General features: G+C 43.4%; 2 protein-coding genes across 5 annotated transcripts in view; one reads left to right on the top strand and one right to left on the bottom strand.

Moving 5' to 3' along the window:
- SYCP3 (synaptonemal complex protein 3) overlaps positions 1-1876 on the top strand; it is a 49898-nt gene extending 48022 nt beyond the window's left edge. For 3 of the 4 annotated variants that reach the window (XM_073651510.1, XM_073651508.1, XM_073651509.1), the window contains exons 8-9: positions 1566-1670; positions 1797-1876. In XM_073651510.1, the coding sequence (XP_073507611.1) occupies positions 1566-1670; positions 1797-1850 (159 nt within the window). In that variant the 3' untranslated portion in view covers positions 1851-1876. The remainder of the gene's footprint in view (positions 1-1565; positions 1671-1796) is intronic. The other variant, XM_073651511.1, reaches the window with a different exon arrangement.
- CHPT1 (choline phosphotransferase 1) overlaps positions 1719-18305 on the bottom strand; it is a 58722-nt gene continuing 42135 nt past the window's right edge. Inside the window, exons 8-9 of the mRNA XM_073651507.1 lie at positions 3463-3573; positions 1719-1876 (exon numbers count right to left, since the gene is read on the bottom strand). Coding sequence (XP_073507608.1) covers positions 1832-1876; positions 3463-3573 — 156 coding nt within the window. The 3' untranslated portion in view covers positions 1719-1831. The remainder of the gene's footprint in view (positions 1877-3462; positions 3574-18305) is intronic.

Here is an 18305-nt window from a genome sequence, read left to right as displayed (position 1 = left end):
CATATTAAAGGGTTATTCCCATCTTCATAGATGAGTGCTTTGGAATAGACTTTGTAAAAACAACCACTTTTGCAAATTACTGCTGAATTAAAATTTTTACCATTCTTAAGATATTAACTTTTCTTATGTTCACAACTTGTTTCCTAGAAGACAGACAGCAGTGGTGGTGGTCGATCTTGTAAGCACCGCACTGAAGCTGGTCAGGATTAGGAGATAACAACACGCTCCAGCGATCCCAGCCAGCTTCAAAGTAGTGATCAAAAGAAAAAAACAACAACTTTTAAGCACTGTGCATGTTCACCACTGCAGTGGTGGTCAGTCACCTATGCATTAGGCTGTATAAAAAAAGTGTTAAAAACAGCTAAAAATTTATAGTAAATTGCAAAAAGAGAGAGCAGCATAATGTAGAGCAAGAGAGTCTGAATCCAACGATGTATCACTTAGATTACTGGTTGCAGAGGTTCTGACACAAAGTATGTAAATTGTCTATTAACAGTGAGGTGCTTATCACTGGAGGGGCAGAGTCGGACCCGCAATGATAATCACCAGATGATAAAACCTTCATTTTAAGTAAACAACAGCACACAGCCTGACATGTGACACATAGTTGAAATCTGTTTTAACCTCTACCTCATGCTGTCCTCAGATTACATAGCAAAAACCTGAACCTGCTGACAGAGCTTGCTCGGGTCTCAGCATTTTACCTCAGATGCTACTGTCAATAACGACAACGGCATGAGAATAATTTAACACAGCGAGCTCACTTCCTTGGTCAGGCCACCGAAAACCCCTACAAGACGATCGTAGGGTGCTGATGGTTGCTATGGAACATGGAAACCTAAAAATGGCCTCTCTGTGTCTGTTATATACCTCAATTTATCAGATCCCACCAAAGAACAGGTATAATAGGTTAAAAAAAAATCACTGAAAAAGTGGCGGCTGTATTTACCGACACCAGGTCATAATACTAATGCACTACAGAATGCAGCATTTGCAGAAAGGCCTTTATCATGGCGACAACATGCTGGAGTATCTCCCCTTTCAGATGCTCCATACTGCAGTATCGCTCTCCCCTCAGCCCCTCTATACAGAGCCCCATCCTGCAGTACATCTTCTCTTAGCTACACACCCACTTCTGCTTCCTGGTATGAGCTCTCTGTACTGTAATAAAGAAGGCTCCGCCTCTTTCTCAGACATCATTCCTCACAGAAGCAACTCAGTTGCAGATATGTCCGAGATTACAGCTATACTGGCAAGTAGGCACCTGAGACTGCACTGTGCATGATCAACAATGAGCATTAGAACAGTGGCAACTGGAGAGTCAATAGAACCATAGGGATAGGAGTTATATTGGCACCACTGAATACATGTATGTGTACATTTTTTATACATTGTGATTTTGAAAGTAACTTTTTAAATTCATGCAGGATTGTTCCTGAATGGGTCAATTGAATTGTGGAAAACTAAACTTGTATCTGATTAATGCTTGCGAGAGATTTTCCAAGCAGTTCACAGCAAATCCGCCCCATAATGTATAGATGTATTAACAGTATTTTCTTTTATAGAGCATGCATGAACTAGAAAAAAACAACGAAAACCTCTTAACCAGTGCTCAAAATGAGCTCAAGAAGGAAATGGGTATGCTACAGAAAAAAATATTGATGGACACTGTAAGTCAAGGTCAAATAATCTATTATGATATGACACATTGCTCATACTGATTTCTCCATAAAGCTTTATTATGAAAATATAAGTATAAAAATAGTTTAACATAAGTGTCCTTTTTCTTCTACCAGCAACAGCAAGAGATGGCAAGTGTTCGAAAGTCTCTTCAGTCAATGTTATTCTGATGGATCCCTGACGGAATAACTTGTACCTATGTAACATATAATATAGAATTATCCACCAAATAGACAAAGTTTCATTTTAAGGCACGATTTAGAAAGTTATGTTTGGTTTATGTAACTAAATAGTGAAATGTTATGTGTACGTTAAATCAAATATATACGTTAAAGGGTTTTATGAGAGTAATAAAGTCTGTTTTCTTCCAGATAAACAGTGATGCTCTTGGCTTGTTTGATATTCAAGTAAAAGGTGCTGTGGCACTGTGTCTACTGGGGGGTAGAGAAGTCAGACAGCGTTTTCTTTTTAATCTTATAAAACCCCTGAACTTCATTACTGTAGTCTATACCCATGTATGTTCTGTGAGACGCCAGCTATTTATTTATTTTATCTACTACATCTAACTAGATATTTATTGATATTCTACAGACTGACTTTATTTGCAACTACCGGTAATTTAGCAGTTTTGTCTGTGGTTAAATATAATTCCACTGACCCTAGTGAACATGCAAGGAGCGTCAAATATTCTAAATAGTGTCCTTGCCTCTCATGAGTGAAAAACAATATTGAGCAAATTACTTTTACACACAATGCATGTCCACTTTGTTCAATAATCTCAGGTTGGGATTATTCTATCACACATTGCATAATAAAAATGTTAGTCTTTTCGTGCACACTTGGAAGCAAAACACAGTAAAGCATATTTAATAAAACATTTATTAAACATAAAAACATAATTCTGGCTAATGAACCTTTTTTTTTTGCTTTTCCTTTTATAATGAAAATAAATTATTCAGCTCCACAAAGCCCACAGTTAAGAACAGCACGAATAGGTTTCATAAAAAGATCGTTTTCCAGTTTAATACTGTATAATTATTTCAGAACTATGATTATTATTAAAAAAAAATAAATCTGTTGGTCCGGAAGAGACTCGGGTCACGCATAGGAATCTGGAATCCTTGAACAAGAAATTTTCAGAATTGTCTGAACTTTTTGTTTATTATGTCACTTCCTAAATAAATAAAATGGTTTAAACAAATTCCCCCTCTCTATAAAATGCCAAGATTTAGAACTGCACATGTGGAGGAGAAGAAACTTAATCATTTCAGGTGACTGGAAAAATATTAAAACCAATTAACTGAATAAAGAGCAAGACCATTTGGATTCAACAAAATAGTGCATTGAAATGGATTTTGGTATAGGGTTATGAATATTTTTCAATAACCAACAGTTATATCCATAAACAAAATGTATTCTGTGATTTACACAGTGCCATCAATATCCAAAATAATGGCAAACAAAAAGCCACACTCCTGAATCAACCGATCTAAACATAACAAGAGAGGTATTTACTATTTTTTAACAATATGTCCATCTTCTCTATTGTTTAAGATGGATGTGGGAAAGCTAATTGTGCATATTTCCCAAAAAAGATTAACTTTAAATTAATTTTTGCTTAATTAAAGAGCACTATTTGTCAAGGTATTAGACAATTAATATGCATTTCAATCATTCCTTATTTTACTGCTTAGAACTACAAACTCAGCATGCAATAATTGCTCAATGTTTCTTTTCCTCCACTTGTTTTAGCAGTCAATCACTATGGTTTTGATTTTGAACCTGCTCTGCAGCTGGCATAGGAGGGATTCGGAAGACTGATATTCGCAGATGTGTTGCTATTTGCAGGCAAATGCCTATGCAGTATCTCAGCAATTCAAACAAAGAGATAGCCTAAAAAAAAAAAGAAATAAATTCAATTAAGTCTCATGTATGAATACTATATTCTGAAATGCACATTACTGTATTTTACAAATATATTATCTGACCAAAAGTTCAGTCTCAAATATACACTAAAACATGCATATGAAATAACATTTTCACTCTTTATGATAAAATTAATACTAATGAGTAATATTGTATTAAAAGGATGTAGATGGCAAAAAATGTGAAACTTAGTGATTAACTGCAATGGTGATGTGCGCTGTAGTGGTGAGGTTACTGCTGCGGCCAGTAAATAGAGACCAGAGCAGATGTGGAAAGCCGGCAATGGACATGGGGAGGGTGAGTAACTGAGTGACATGTCTCTCCCTGCATGTGTGTAACGTGGCACGGGGTGGTAGCCTTGGGTGAGGTACTCCTCTCTTACGCCCTGGCACGCTACATGAAAGTGGGGGGTTCTGGCTGGGTCTGTGGACTTGTGCTGTGAGAGCACTATGCCCGTGCAGGCCGCATGTAACCGATGATGCTGGTTTGCCAGGACATGATGTTAACCAGTTCATGAAAGGAGACCACCAGTTCTTAAACTAGGTTTTGCTAAATAGCCATTGCATGGCAACTATTTACACAGGATAGCAGGTACACAACTTCTCAAACATTTCTTTACCAATACAGAGCATATTAATGCACAGTCTCGTTACTTCCTCTTGCCTCACACAATCCTGCCTCCACTGCTCTCGTTTCCTTCACCACCACCCAGCTTATTACCACAGTAGTAATTTCCTCTTCCCACAGTTCCGCGTCCAAATCTCCTCGTAGAGCGGGTTTGCCAATATGGTCAGACTTGGCTTCAAGCTCTCTGACGCTTAGGGAACTCCAGCTTGGGGCACTCACTGTGTCTCACACTCTGGAACATCCTGGCCCGTTACATTTAAGAGCTGTAAGCTACTCGGTGAAGTGCTGCTAGGCGTACTTTTTCCGGATAATTCTCGTTTGGTCACTCTGGTCAGTCCTCTGAGCAGGCACTATCCTTCTCTCCGAGTCTCTGTAACTTTATCTGTCTCAGTCTGTTCCAATCTCCTTTCTCTTGCCACAAAACTCCCACTCTAAACGATGAACGGACAACCGAACAGGTTCAACCGAACTGTAGTCCAAATTTCTCTCTCTCTCTATGTTTTGACTGATAAACCATTTTGGGGAAGATCAAATATTGATAGCCTCTTATTGCAATGCTATGGCGGCTTAAAAAAAGTAATTCTGGGGTTTCGATTTTTTTTTTCTCGCTATGCCGATCAAATGAATTTAGTTTATATTTTGATGGATTGGACTTTTACAAATACAGATACCAAATGTGTTTTTTAATTTTTAATGGGGCAAAAGGAGGGTTTATTTGAACTTGTTTTGTTTTTTCACATTTAAAAAAAAAATTTCCTCTTTATTTGTTAGTCCCTGCGATCATCCAATCGCTTGTACTACATAGCAGTGCTGGTTCACTGCTATTCATAGCGAAAATCACGGTCTCCTATGAACACCAGCTGAACGCCGGCTTTCACAGGAGAATTGTCATGACAAGCACGGAGGTCTTCAGCAGACCCCTGGCTTTCAAGGTGACTCATCCGCGCCCTGTGATCATGTCACAGGCACGTGGAATAAGACACTCCCCCTACCGGCGCATGTTAAATGTCACTGTCAGAGATTGACAGTGGCATTTAACATGTTAACAGCTGTGGGCAGAGCTCCGCTCCACCCGGGGCTGTTAGAGGCAGATCATGGCTGAATAATTCAGCCATCATCTGCATGGAAAGCTGCAGGTTGGGTTTGCGAACCCGCATTAAAGTCAAGAACCTGACATATGACATACAGTGGTGTGAAAAAGTGTTTGCCCTCTTCCTGATTTCTTATTCTTTTGCATGTGTGTCACATTTAAAGGGGTATTCCCATTTCCAAGATCCTATCCCAATATACAGTAGGTATAATAATAATATTAGCAAATACCTCAAATTAGAAATGTAATATAGTTTTTCTAATTCGCTATGTCTCTTTCCTCATGTGCAGGCATTGCAGGACCTTAGGTATCCATGGTTACCTAAGATTGACAGTGGTAACAGCTGGTTAACAGCCGCGGGTGGATCGCGATTCCACCCGCGGCTGTTGCGAGCACGTCAGCTGTAATAATCAGCTGACATGTGCTCAGTTCAGTGCGGGCTCAGCGCCGGAGCCCTCACTGAACCGGGGGTGATGGCCTGGGGCGTACTAATACGCCCCAGGCTTTAAAAGGGGTTAAATGAAGGTCTTTATTATTAAGGGAAAAAAATCCAAACCTAAGGCCCTGTGTGAAAAAGTGATTGCCCCCTAAACCTAATAACTGGTTGCGCCAATGTTAGCAGCAACAACTGCAATCAAGCGTTTGCGATAACTAGCAATGAATCTCTTATGACACTCTGGAGGAATTTTGGCCATTCATCTTTGCAAAGTTGTTGTAATTCATCCACATTGGAGGGATTCCGAACATGAACCGCCTTTTTAAACAAGTTGTGCACTACTTTAGACTACCCCCCCTCCCACCCAATGTATTCCCCCCGGGGGCCCTAAGACTTTTTGTAAATACCTTCCGTTGCAGTAATGCCGGTGAGCGGCGCTATCGGTGGCCACTCACAGGCATCACGTGACCCCACGCTGACGTCACGATAAGTGAGGCGTGACTCAGCGCTGGGGTCCCCGCGTGCTTTCCCAATGAATGGGGAGAGGCAGAGCGTGGAACCAGGAAGAAAAAGACATCGGGGGTCACGTGATGCCTGTGAGCAGCCACCGATAATGCCCGTGAGCGGCGCTATCTGCAACAGAAGGTATTTGCAAAAAGTCTTAGGGCCCCCGGAGGGATACATTGGGGAGGGGGGTAGTCTAAAGTAGTGGACAACCCCTTTGAGGTCATGCCACAGCATCTCAATCGAATTAAGGTCAGAACTTTGACTAGGCCACTCCAAAATCTTAATTTGAATCTGAATTCCATTCAGAGATGGACTAGCTGATGGGTTGTGCAGTGGGACAATGATCCAAAAAACGGAGCTTCAACTTGAAGTCAAGAACAGATGGCCAGACATTCTCCTTCAGAATTTTTTGGTAGACAGCAATATTCATGGTTCCATTTACCACAGCAAGTCTTCCTTAGGCCAGGGCCCCACTATCAGTATTTGGTCAGTATTCGGTCAGTATTTTGTCTCAGGAGTGGGAGCCACAACTAGGAGTGGGTGATAAATGCAGAATTGGTGCACTTGCTTCTATTATACCTTTTCTCTGATTGTTCTTCACCTGGTTTTGGCTTCCACTCCTGAGGAAAATATACTGACCAAATACTGATAGTGGGGCCGTAGCCTTATAGATATATATGCTGTCACGACTAATGCACCTATCCGCTCACTACTCCTAGGCCTCTCCTCTCTGTCAATGACTTCACTGGCTCTCCATCGCCCAGAGACTCCAGTTTAAAACCCTAACCATGGCATACAAAGTCATCCGCAACCAGTCTCCTCCATACATCTGTGACCTAGTCTCCCAGTACTTGCCTGCACGCAACCTCCGATCCTCACGAGATCTCCTAATCTACTCCCCTCTTATCTTCTATTCCTACAATCACATACAAGATTTCTCCCGTGCATCCCCCCCAATCTGGAACTCTCTACCCCAACATATCAGACTCTCGCCTATGAAGACCCACCTCTTCAGATAATCCTACAACCTGCAGTAACCCTCGCTCCACCATACCTCTGCATGACCACCTCTACCCCCACCTATCCCTTGTAGACTGTGAGCCCTAGAGGGCAGGGTCCTCTCTCCTCCTGTACCAGTCGCCGACTTGTGTTTGAGATTATTGTACTTGGTTTTTATTATGTATACCCCTTTTCACATGTAAAGCGCCATGGAATAAATGGCTTAGTAATGATGATAATAATAAATGAAGCTGTCAAGCTCAGATCGGGAAACCTGCGGCTGGTCTGTGCTCAAACCGATTTGCATGAATGTTTGCATGAGCCCTTAAACTGCACAGATTTTCCGCATAAAAACGCTGTATTTACACTACATGTGAACATAGCCTACTTCACACCAAAATCTGCGTGACTTGGTGGATTTCCCTGTGGCTTTCTGGATTTTATGTGGAGATTTTCCACAAGACATTTTGTGCCTGTGAATCTTCCTTATGAATGACTCCAACGCAAATTTCAATGAACTCGTAGACTGACTGGGGGGCCAACAGATGAGGGTTCTGTATTCATCTTTATTGCAGGTTATGGAGGACATTGAGTGAAGGTGAATGGTCCCCTGTGACCTAACACAGGGAGCCTGTGAGGGGTTTAATCCTTGCCTCCTTTTTTGCATAGACCATACAAGCTAGATGCAGAAGGGAATGTAAAGGTTACCCTGATACACACAGAAAAGGTGAAGAGATATGAGGACAATTTATTACTTACAGGAGGTCAAGGCCTCATAGGCACTCAAAGAAGGACCAGGCATGGGTACTAGGAGACACTACATTTAGTGGTTGAGTTGGGAATGTTTCACTGTTGCGCACTAAATTTATCAGAGATACTTATATATAAAGCTTATGCTATTTCCCATCAGCTCGAGCTGACAGAAGTTGCAGGGAGAGGAAGCTGCTACTAATTAGCTGCTCTTGCTGCACTTAAGGGTATGTGCACTCGTAAAGTATTTGGTGCAGAAATTTCTGCATCTCTTGGCAAGAAAAATGCGCTTGTTTGAAATGCGTTTTTAGTGCAGATTTTTCCCCACTCATTAGTATGAGTGAACTCTGCAGCAAAAACGCTGCAAGAATTGACATGCTGCAGATATAAATCTGCACCAAATCTGCAAGTCAAAAATAAGCAAAGTGTGCATGTGACTTCAGGGTTCTCATTCACTTTGCTGTCATCAGTAATTCATTCAGATTTTGTGACAAATCTGTGCAGAAAAAAAAGAGACAAGTCTGCAACGTGTGCACAGGCCCTTAGGCTATATGAGCACTAGGAGCTTTTATCAGATTTTTGACGCTGCATATTTTAGCTACACCAAAAACGCAGCATTTTACAGTACCAGCAAATAGGATGGGATTTATAAAAAAAACTCATGTCCACTGTGCTTTTTTACGCTGCATAAATTCACCTGCAGTGTGTTTTCCAATCCACAGCATGTCAATTTCTCTTGCGGGTATGCAGAGTTTTCAGTGCGGAATTTCCCCATAGACTCGCATTAGATGCAGAAAATCCGCATTTAAAAAACACACACGTGTTTTACTGCATTTATGCAGTGTAAACGCATCAAAAATACTTGTAAGCCACTCCTAAGAATGCCAATACCAGGAAGTTTAAAAAACAAAGCAGCTTTATTTAAAACATGACACACCAAGCATGACAAAAAACGCAGCATCAAAAACACGATAAAAGTGCAGCGTAAAAAAAAAGCACAGAAACACAATGAAAAAAACGCAAGTAAACTAAGGTGCAGAAATTCTGCAGCGTCAAAAACTCAACAAACACTGATCGTGGAAACGTAGCCTAACTCAGCATGAGTCTGATCCTGCTGTTAGGGGGTTAACTGAGCGAGGCAGCGCCAGGCAGATCTCCGCTCTAATGATATTTCCTCCAATGTATTCCTGTGACCCCACTCACATACCAGTCAACTGCTTCTAGATCAGGTGCAGCTCCTGGTTACAAGCCTCCTGCTCTTTTCATGCAGGCTCCAGCTGAAGACTGAGCTGCTCATCAACTTGTCAGCAAAGCAAATCGTGGAGCATTCAATTGGCGAATTAGCTATGTGTTAGCAACAAGGAGAGATTCTAATATTAAAATTAGTGTTGAGCCACCCCCGTAGTGTTCGGGTTCGGTTCGTTGAACACCGGGATGTTCGTGGAACTGTTCGTCGAACACCTTAGAACACTGTCGAACACCGTTAAAACCAATGGCAGGCAAATAAAAACACATAGAACACACTCAGAAGACACTCTCTTTAAAAAAGCCGGCCGGCAATTCAGCATCGGTACCAGACAATTTAGAACAGAAAGAATAGAGCATCACACATAAATTACATAGAAACAAGTCAGTCACATATATAATAAGTACAGTGATAGTGTTGATTACTGTACTTGTCATTTAGTGTTAAAATAAAGGATTTATTAAAAAAAAAATTGGCGTGGGGTTCCCCCGTAATTTTAGTCTCTAGCGGAGGTTAAGCAGACGGCTGGGGCAGATGTTTGAAGTCTGGGAAGGGGGTAATACCCACGGAGCTTCCCAGGCTACTAATATCAGCCCCCAGCGGAATACCTAGCCTTTACTAGCTATTAAAATGGGGGACCCCCAAAAAAATGACGTGAGGTCCCCCCTATTTTACTAGCTAGCAAAGGCTAGGCAGACAGCTGGGGGCTGATATTAATAGCCCAGGAAGGGTGCCATGAATATTGGCCCCCTCCCAGGCTAGAAACACCAGCCGTCAGCCGCCCCAGAAATGGCGCATCCATAGGATGCGCCAATTCTGGCACTTAGCCTCGCTCTTCCCACTGCCATGGGTTGATGTCAGCTTATAATGCCAACTGACATCAAGCCCAGGTTAGTAATGGAGAGGCGTCCATAAGACACCCCCATTACTAACCCCATAGCCAAAGTAAAAAAAAAAAACACAAACACCCAGAATAAAGTCCTTTAATTGAAATAAAGACACAATTCTTTATTGTTCTAAATTAAACCATACTTACCATCACGCCCATTCCAGCTGAAGCCAACGATCTCCTGCAATAAAAGTAAAATAATAAACCAACATCATCCTTACCTTTCCATGGTTCCCAGGACGGCTCCAGCTCTGCTACATTCACATGACAGGCTAGATCGCAGCCGAAAGCTGCCATCCAGCTTACCATGCCGCAGACACTGAGAAGCGCAGGTATGCTTCCGCTCCTCAATGTCTGGCTGTGACGGCATCCAGATGAGCTGAGTTCATGTCCAATGAACTCAACTCACCTCATGCACGTCACTGACAGCGTGGGAGAATTCTCCTGTGCTTGCTGTGAGCGCAGGAGAATTCTCTCACGCTCACCGCATGCGCAGGAGAATTCTCCCACGCTGTCAGTGATGTGCATGAGGTGCCTATAAAAAGACTCTAATCCCTTCCCGACATGCACCGTATATATACGGCGCTGCAGGAGCTGCGTTCCCGCAAAGCGCCGTATATATGACGCCGTGATAGCACGGGCTCACGCCAAGCACCGCCGCGATTGTGTGCGGGTGTCAGCTCTATGTAAAAGCTGACACCCCGCAACAACGCCCACGATCAGTGCTAGCACCGATTGCGGGTGTTTAACCCTTGTGATGCTGCTGTCAATAGTGACAGCGACATCACAGGGCATCGCACAGGGAGTGGAGCTCCCTGTCTCCATCAGCACAACGTGATGTGATATCTGCACTGCAGAGTATTTGATCAGTGATCAGGGCAGGGAAAGTTGATGTCCCATACTGGGACAATGTAATAAGGTTAAAAAAAAATGTTAATAAAAATGATAAAAATATTTAAAAAAAAAAAAATCATAGAATAAAGAACAAAAAAAAAAATGAATCCAATAAATACATTTATCTGTGTAACAAAAAAAAAAAAAAAGTACATGTATTTGGTATCGCCGGATCCGGAACAACCAGACCTATAACACTGTCCCACTAGTTAACCCCTTAAATGAACACGGTAAAAAAAAAAAATGAAAAACAAGGCAAAAAACTATGCTTTATCATCATTCCGCCAAACAAAAAGTGGAATAAAACACAATCAAAAATACAAATGTAAATAAGAATGGTATCGCTGAAATGTCATCTTGTCCTGAAAAAAACAAGCTGCCATATAGTTCCATCAGCGGAAAAATAAAAAAGTTACAGCTCTCAGAATAAAGCGATGCAAAAATAATAATGGCGTGGGGAGCAGTGAATATTCATTCTCCTTAATCACGGCGTAGTGTCTGCAGCAGCCGCGACTCCTGCAGTGCTCGGTGGTCATTTGTGCCCGCTACTAAAAAGCATGAATATTCACCCCCTCTCCCCGCCCATGGGAGTGGAGAGAGGGTGAATATTCATGCTCTTTAACAGCGGGGCACACGCGATTGCCCGGCAGCTGCGGGAGTCGCGGTACGGCTACAGTATGCACCCGCTATTAAGGAGAGTGAAGTCACTGCTCCCCGCGCCAATATTCCCGGCGTGGGGAGAAGTGACTATTCCAGCAGCTGATCTCCCTGTGTGAGCACGCATGGCGGTGACAAGGAGTTCAGTGCTGGCAACAGAGGACAAAGGGAAGAAAGGTGAGTAGGAGTGTTTATTTTTTTGTGTTATGGGGATGGAGGTGCCATACATATCAAGATGTGGGGGTGCCATGCATACCAGGATGAGGGGTGCTATATATACCAGGATGAGGAATGTTGGGGTGCCATGCATACCAGGATGAGGGGGGTGCCATACATACCAGTATCAGGGGGCGTGCCAAGCATCCTGGTATGCTTGGCACCCGCCCTCATCCTGGTATGCTTGGCACCCCCCCCTCATCCTGGTATGAGGGGGGGTGCCAAGCATACCAGGATGAGGGCGGGTGCCAAGCATACCAGGATGAGGGGCACCATGCATACCAGGATGGGGGATATTAGTACAGAATTGGGGGATATTACCCCTATAACAGTGTTAGCAGCAGACCCCCTCCCCCATAACAGTGCATCATGACCACATTTTTTGCTTACATTTTTTTCTATATTCCTCCTCTAAAACCTAGGTGCGTCTTATGGTTCGGTGCGTCTAATAGTCAAAAAAATACGGTAGTTTTTTTGTATAACAGTGAAAAAACATAAAAAAAAAAAAAAAAAAAGATATAGATGTGGTATCGCTGTAATCGTACTGACCAGAAGAATAAAGCGGCCTTATCAATTTTACCACATGCAGAACGCGATAAAAAAATCCCCAAAAAACAATTCCTGAATTGCTGGTTTTTGTTCATTCTGACACCCAAAAACAGAATAGAAAGCGATCAAAAAATATAATTTGCCCGAAAATAGTACCAATAAAAATGTCAACTTGTCCTGCAAAAACACAAGCCCTCACATGACTGTCGGCAGAAATATGATAAAATTATAGCTATAAAAATATGGCGATGCAAAAACTTGTTTTTACAATATAAAGCATATTTTAGTGTGCGACAACTGCCAAACATAAAAACCCGATATATATCTGGCATCACTAATCGCACCGACCCGAAGAATAAAGTCGTCTAATCACTAGTGTTGAGCGATACCTTCCGATATCAGGAAATATCGTATCGGATTGGATCGGGCCGATACCCAAAAAGCATCGGATATCGCCGATTCCGATACCGGAAACCAATGCAAGTCAATGGGACACAAATATCGGAATGAAAATAAACCCTTTCTTTCCTTGTAGGTTAATTCTACATGAAGTAAAACAACTAAGAATAATGTAGAATGACATGAAAAGCCGGCAATTCATCAGCGGCATACACCGGTACCCGACAATTTACAACAGAAAGAATAGAGCATCACACATATATTAGATAGATAGAAACATGTCAGTCACATATATATGAAGTACAGTGACAGTGTTGCTTACTGTACTTGTCATTTAGTGTAAAGGATTTATTAAAAAAAATATTAGTGTTTTCGTGCACCGTCTCTTTAAAAAAGCCGGCCGGCAATTCAGCAGCGGTACCCGACAATTTATAACAGAAAGAATAGAGCTTCACACATAGATTAGATAGATAGAAACATGTCAGTCACATATATATGAAGTACAGTGACAGTGTTGCTTACTGTACTTGTCATTTAGTGTAAAGGATTTATTTAAAAAAATAATAGTGTTTTCATGCACCGTCTCTTTAAGAAAGCCGGCCGGCAATTCAGCATCTGTACCCGACAATTTAGAACAGAAAGAATAGAGAATCACACATAGATTAGATAGATAGAAACATGTCAGTCACATATATATGAAGTACAGTGACAGTGTTGATTACTGTACTTGTCATTTAGTGTTAAAATAAAGGATTTATTTAAAAAAAAATTGGCGTGGGGTTCCCCTTAATTTTAGGCTCTAGCGGAGGTTAAGCAGACAGCTGGGGCAAATGTTTGAAGCCTGGGAAGGGGGTAATACCCACGGAGCTTCCCAGGCTACTAATATCAGCCCCCAGCTGAATACCTAGCCTTTACTAGCTATTAAAATGGGGGAACCCCCCCAAAAAAATAACGTGGGGTCCCCCCTAATTTAATAGCTAGCACAGGCTAGGCAGACAGCTGGGGGCTGATATTAATAGCCCAGGAAGGGTGCCATGAATATTGGCCCCCTCCCAGGCTAGAAACACCAGCCGTCAGCCGCCCCAGAAATGGCGCATCCATAGGATGCGCCAATTCTGGCACTTAGCCTCGCTCTTCCACGCTGCCCTGGTGCGGTGGCAGGGGGTAATAGGGTTGGGGTTGATGTCAGCTTATAATGCCAGCTGACATCAAGCCCAGGTTAGTAATGGAGAGGCGTCTATAAGACACCCCCATTACTAACCCCATAGTCAAAGTTAAAAGAAAACACAAACACCCAGAGTAAAGTCCTTTAATTGAAATAAAGACACAATTCTTTATTGTTCTAAATTAAACCATACTTACCATCACGCCCATTCCAGCTGAAGCCAACGATCTCCTGCAATAAAAGAAAAATAATAAAGCAACCTCATCCTTACCTTTCGATGGTTCCCAGGACAGCTCCAGCTCTGCTACATCGAGATGACAGGCTGGACCGCAGCAGAACGCTGCCATCCAGCCTGTCATCCCGCGGACACTGAGAAGCGCAGGCATGCTTGCGCTCCTCAGTGTCTCTCTGTGACGTCATCCAGATGAGCCGAGTTCATGTCCAATGAACTCAGCTCACCTCATGCACGTCACTGACAGCGTGGGAAAGTTCTCCTGCACTCAGCGCTTCAGCGTGAGAATTCTCCCACGCTGTCAGTGACATACATGAGGTGAGGTCATGTCCAATGAACTCAGCTCACCTCATGCACGTCACTGACAGTGTGGGAAAATTCTCACGCTGAAGTGCTGAGTGCAGGAGAATTTTCCCACGCTGTCAGTGACGTACATGAGGTGAGCTGAGTTCATTGGACATGACCTCGGCTCATCTTTATGCCGTCACAGCCAGACATTGAGGAGCACAAGCATGCCTGTGCTTCTCAGTGTCTGCGGGATGACAGGATGGATGGCAGCGTTCTGCTGCGGTCCAGCCTGTCATCTCGATGTAGCAGAGCTGAAGCTGTCGTGGGAGCCATGGAAAGGTAAGGATGATGTTGCTTTATTATTTTACTTTTATTGCAGGAGATCGTTGGCTTCAGCTGGAATGGGCGTGATGGTAAGTATGGTTTAATTTAGAACAATAAAGAATTGTGTGTTTATTTCAATTAAAGGACTTTTTTCTGGGTGTTGTGTTTTTTTAAATACTTTACTAGAAATTCATGGTGGTCATGTCTAATATTGGCGTGACCCCATGAATTTTGGGCTTAGGGCCAGCTGATAATACCAAGCTGGCCTTAACCCCTTTATTACCCAGTGAGCCACCGCACCAGGGCCCTGGATGAGTTGGGTACAGCGCCAGAAGATGGCGCTTCAATGAACGCGCCATTTTCTGGGGCGGCTGCGGACTGCAATTTGCAGCGGGGGTGGCCCAGAAAGCTTGGGTCTCCCTGCGCTGCGGATTCCAGCCCCCAGCTGCATAGTTGTATCTGGCTGGACACAAAAATAGGGCGAAGCCCCAAGCATTTTTTTTTTTAATTATTTCATGAAATTCATGGAATAATTAAGAAAAAAAGGGCTTCCCTATATTGTTGTGTCCAACCAGGTACAAATAGGCAGCTGGTGGTTGGGGGCAGCCCATTCCTGCCTGCTGTACCTGGCTGGACACAAATATAGGGCGAAGCCCCACGTCAATTTTTTTTAAAATAAATCCTTTATTTTAACACTAAATGACATTTGAGGAGTTAATAAAGATGCAGTCCCTAAATTATTATTTATTTTTTAATTAATTTTTCCCAAAACTTTTGACGTGGGCTTCGCCATATTTTTGTATGCCAGCCAGGTACAGCATCCAGCTTCTATGAACGCGCCATTTTCCGGGGTGGCTGCGGACTGCAATTTTCAGCGGGGGGGGGGGGGGAAGAAAGCTTGGGCCTCCCTGCGCTGCAGATTCCATCCCCCAGCTGCCTAGTTGTACCTGGCTGGACACAAAAATAGGGAGAAGCTTCACGTATTTTTTTTTTTTAATTATTTCATGAAATTCATGAAATAATTAAGAAAAAAAGGGCTTCCCTATATTGTTGTGTCCAACCAGGTACAAATAGGCAGCTGGTGGTTGGGGGCAGCCCGTTCCTGCCTGCTGTACCTGGCTGGACACAAATATAGTGCGAAGCCCCACGTCAATTTTTTTTTAATTATTTCATGAAATTCATGGAATAATTAAGAAAAAAAGGGCTTCCCTATATTGTTGTGTCCGGCCAGGTACAAATAGGCAGCTGGTGGTTGGGGGCAGCCCGTTCCTGCCTGCTGTACCTGACTGGACACAAATATAGGGCGAAGCCCCACATAATTTTTTTTTAATTATTTCATGAATTTCCTGAAATAATTAAAAAAAAATTGACGTGGGGCTTCACACTATATTTGTGTCCAGCCAGGTACAGCAGGCAGGAACGGGCTGCCCCCAACCACCAGCTGCCTATTTGTACCTGGCCAGACACAACAATATAGGGAAGCCCTTTTTTTCTTAATTATTCCATGAATTTCATGAAATAATTAAAAAAAAAAAAACGTGGGGCTTCTCCCTATTTTTGTGTCCAGCCAGGTACAACTAGGCAGCTGGGGGATGGAATCTGCAGCGCAGGGAGGCCCAAGCTTTCTGCCCCCCGCTGAAAATTGCAGTCCGCGGCCGCCCCGGAAAATGGCGCGTTCATAGAAGCTGGATGCTGTACCTGGCTGGCATACAAAAATATGGCGAAGCCCACGTCAAAAGTTTTGGGAAAAATTTATTAAAAAATAAATAATAATTTAGGGACTGCATCTTTATTAAGTCCTCAAATGTCATTTAGTGTTAAAATAAAGGATTTATTTTAAAAAAAAATGGCGTGGGATCCCCCATAATTTTAGTCTCTAGCGGAGGTTAAGCAGACGGCTGGGGCAGATGTTTGAAGCCTGGGAAGGGGGTAAAACCCACGGAGCTTCCCAGGCTACTAATATCAGCCCCCAGCTGAATACCTAGCCTTTACTAGCTATTAAAATGGGGGACCCCCCCAAAAAAAATGACGTGGGGTCCCCCCTATTTTAATAGCTAGCAAAGGCTAGGCAGACAGCTGGGGGCTGATATTAATAGCTCAGGAAGGGTGCCATGAATATTGGCCCCCTCCCAGGCTAGAAACACCAGCCGTCAGCCGCCCCAGAAATGGCGCATCCATAGGATGCGCCAATTCTGGCACTTAGCCTCGCTCTTCCACGCTGCCCTGGTGCGGTGGCAGGGGGTAATAGTGGTGGGGTTCATGTCAGCGCCAGCTGCCATGAAGCCCAGGTTAGTAATGATGGGTGTCTATAAGACACCCCCATTACTAACCTACAAAGTGTTAAAAAGAAAAAACACACTACACCCAGAAAAAAATAATTTATTTGAAATAAAACACCATTTTATTTAATTCTTAGTTTACTAAAAAAAAATAGTTACCTGTCCACGTTCCTGCGCTGATCTCCCATGCACAGCTGTCACATCTGGAGATGGTGACAGCTGTGCATGGCTGCTGTAAGCTCACGCTGCCGGGAACACGTCCGCTCCCGGCAGCGGGAGCCACTGACTGAGGTTACCGGAGTGCATTCAGGCAGCGCAGCTCCGGAGACCTCCTTTACGGCAGTGCTGTACCGTGGGAATTTCTCACGATACAGCAGTGCCGTAAAGCAGCTAACCGGAGCAGCGCTGCCTTAACTCTGGTGAACCCTTACGGCCCCGTCATTCTAGCGGCGGCAGCGGTTCAGAGCGGTCACATTCTATGTGGCTGCTCTGAACTGGAGATCTTCGTGGGACACTCGTGGACTGCTACGGAGGGGTAAGGATAAGGTTGTGGTTTATTATTTTATATTTTATTACAGGAGATCGATGGCTTCGGGGAATTAGGTGTCTAGGTGAGTATAGGTGTAGTTTTTTATTTTTTACTTTATTTTAGGTGACGATCGGCGAGGACAGGTAATGTATAAACTAATTTCTTTTAGGTAACCACTGGCCACCAATGACATGTATCTAACATTTATTGGGGACACAGTAGGGCAATTTATATAGCAGGATCAGGCTGATGGGAACTACTGCTCCCATCGAGCTGATCCTGCTGGCACGAGTGGACGGGGGACAGACATAGGCCGATGGGAGTAGTAGTGTCACATCGGCCTATGTCTGCCTGCACGCACAGACACCCCGCACACACACACACCCCGCACACACACACCCCGCACACACACACACCCCGCACACACACACACCCCGCACACACACACCCCGCACACACACTAATCATGACCGGTCTGGGAGGTGAGGCTGACCTGTGCGGCCGTGGGAAAGTTCATGTGAGTTCATGCAGTCAAGCATGAACTCACATGAACCCTCTGAGGGCACCGCGGCTACTTCAAATGAACAGCTGATCGGCATCACCTGATACCTCAGCTGTTCATT

This window comes from Phyllobates terribilis, unplaced genomic scaffold (assembly GCF_046119375.1).
Source record: "Phyllobates terribilis strain yellow unplaced genomic scaffold, ASM4611937v1 Scaffold_11__3_contigs__length_659146591, whole genome shotgun sequence".
Taxonomy (NCBI): Eukaryota; Metazoa; Chordata; class Amphibia; order Anura; family Dendrobatidae; genus Phyllobates; species Phyllobates terribilis.
This window is presented reverse-complemented; position numbering and strand designations above follow the sequence as displayed.